At 46.4% G+C, this 2,669-nt stretch overlaps 1 protein-coding gene across 1 annotated transcript in view; it reads right to left on the bottom strand.

Moving 5' to 3' along the window:
* The window catches only part of slc7a14a (solute carrier family 7 member 14a), a 40,966-nt gene that overhangs the window by 11,188 nt on the left and 27,109 nt on the right, over positions 1-2,669 (bottom strand). Inside the window, exons 7-11 of the mRNA XM_024139216.2 lie at positions 2,439-2,647; positions 2,110-2,257; positions 1,830-2,037; positions 1,402-1,689; positions 867-1,101 (exon numbers count right to left, since the gene is read on the bottom strand). Of these exons, the coding sequence (XP_023994984.1) occupies positions 867-1,101; positions 1,402-1,689; positions 1,830-2,037; positions 2,110-2,257; positions 2,439-2,647 (1,088 nt within the window). The remainder of the gene's footprint in view (positions 1-866; positions 1,102-1,401; positions 1,690-1,829; positions 2,038-2,109; positions 2,258-2,438; positions 2,648-2,669) is intronic.

Genomic DNA, 2,669 nt, shown 5'->3' on the forward strand with positions numbered 1-2,669 from the left:
CACATTCCATTCCTCCATCCATTCATCCATTCATCCATCCATCCATCCATCAATCATCATCCATTCATCCATTCATCCATTCATCCATCATCAATCCATTCATCCATCCATTCATCCATCAATCCATCATCCATTCATCAATCCATTCATCCATCCATTCATCCATCCATTCATCCATTCATCCATCTCATCCATCGCATTCATCCATTCATCCAATTCGTCCATCCATCAATCCATTCATCCATTCATCATCCATCCATCCATTCATCCATCCATCAATCCATTCATCAATCCATCATCCATCCATTCATCACCATTCATCCATCCATTATCATTCATCCATTCATCCATTCATCATCATCATTCATCCATCCATCCATTCATCCATTCATCCACCATCCATCATCCATTCATCCATCTATCCATCACTCCTCTCCATAACACCCTAGGAAACACCAGACAGCGAAGCGTATCCAGGTGATGGCAGACAGTTTAACATCAGGTAGCTGTTGACCAGCATGCGCAGCAGGAACCCAGGGAACAGCCGGAGCCATGTAGGGCAGTCGCTTAGGTTTCTGCTGCCGCAGGATGATGACGATGGAGAGCCATGAAGAACCAGGAAGATCAGCAGGAGAAAAGCCCACCAGCTGCCATCACCGATGCTGCCGCTCCTGGAGAAGAGAAGATACAGGAGTGAAATAACTAGAGAAGGAAATGTTCACCATGCAAACTTCATTATTTCAATGAATAATATAATATGATAGAATGAAATGATTTAGCAATTCGCAGTTATTGGTTGTGTAGTTTAGATGTATGTGTTTAGTGTAAGTCATTAAAATGGGTTAATCTGGTATCTCTCTCTTCCTAGGAAACACCAGACAGCGAAGCGTATCCAGGTGATGGCAGACAGTTTTAACATCAGGTAGCTGTTGACCAGCATGGCAGCAGCAGGAACCCAGGGAACAGCCGGAGCCATGTAGGGCAGTCGCTTAGGGTTCTCTGGCTGCTGCAGGATGATGACGATGAGGAGGGCCATCAAGATGACCAGGAAGATCAGCAGGAGAAGAGCCCACCAGCTGCCATCACCGATGCTGGCCGCTCCTGGAGAAGAGAAGATACAGGAGTGAAATAACTAGAGAAGGAAARGTTCACCATGCAGAAACTTCATTATTTCAATGGAATAATATAATATGATAGAATGAAATGATTTAGCAGTTCGCAGTTAGTTTGGTTTGTGTAGTTTTAGATGTATGTTGTTTAGTGTAAGTCATTTGAGAAATGTGGGTTTGAATCTTACAAAACATGAAGGAATTCAAGTGTGATATAATACAGAAAGGAATGGTGTATCAATAGGAGTATATTTTCTATAGTACTGAGTGTTGAACAGAGATGTCTCCTCACCGAAGATGATGAAGGAGTTGAAGATGAACACGACGAGGAAGAGGAGGAGGACACAGACAGTAACTGTCTTTCCCGTTGCCGGAGTGGGCCGGTCCATCTTCCCAGGSAGGCCCAATCGGATRCTCATGGTGTAGTACCGCGGACCAATCAGCTTCTTCAACCTCCACGACATCCCGCCCTCRGACTCTTCTGATTCGATGCCGGAGCCCATGTCGACGGTGCCGTAGTTCGGGTGGCTGGCAGTGTAAGTGGTTTTATCTGGTTTACCAATCAGCATCTCGTTGTCGCCTGGATTGCAATATTACAATGTTACAATATTACAATGTTACAATATTACAATTTACAATGTTAGGGTAATATGGTATTAGGGCGGTAGGATTGGATGTGTGTGTGTGTGTGTGTGTGTGTGTGTGTGTGTGTGTGTGCACCTAGCGAGGGGAGATTCTTAGCTCCACAGGTGTTAGTTTGAGGTCCTCCGTAGTCATCTACTTCACTGATTGGAGAACACACTTCCTTCTCACACTCAGCTAACACGCCCTCTTTCTTCTTATTGGACTGCTCCTCAGACAGGAAGTTCACAAAGCCGTGGATGTCTGATTCTGGCTGGTAGCGTAGCAACAACACACACACACTAACCTGGAAGAGGTAGAGAAGAGTGAGAGTTTGTGTGTGTGTGCGTGTGTGTGTGTGTGTGTGTGTGTAACTCACCAGTGTGTAAGCCAGTAGTGTTCCTATGGACATCATCTCTATGAGATCTCGTAGGGAGACGAGGAGAGAGAGGAGAGCAGCCAGACAGCCAGACACAACACATGCCACCGCTGGAGTCTCAGTGTAGGGAGACACATGGGCCAGGAACCTAGACACACACACACACACACACACACACACACACACACACACACACACACACACACACGCACACGCACACGCACACGCACACGCACACGCACAAGGCGAACGTTATTAATACAGTGTGCGTGTGCTTGTGTGTTTGTGTATGATCATGTCCGTGTGTGTGTGTATGAGTGTGTTGTCACCTGAACAGCAGTCCGTCTCCAGCCATAGCGTAGATGACTCGTGGCATGGGGAACAGAGAGCCCAGGAGACTGACAGACAGGCCAGCTACAGAGCCTACTGCTACTATGTACTTWGCAAAATAACAGCCATGGACAGCAAACATCTCCATCAGGGGAGCGTCTGCATCGATCTCTGTATAGGGAACCATCAGAGTCAGAATCACTGATACCTAGACAGAGACAGAGACAGAG

Source organism: Salvelinus sp. IW2-2015, unplaced genomic scaffold, assembly GCF_002910315.2.
Source record: "Salvelinus sp. IW2-2015 unplaced genomic scaffold, ASM291031v2 Un_scaffold1720, whole genome shotgun sequence".
Classification (NCBI taxonomy): domain Eukaryota; kingdom Metazoa; phylum Chordata; class Actinopteri; order Salmoniformes; family Salmonidae; genus Salvelinus; species Salvelinus sp. IW2-2015.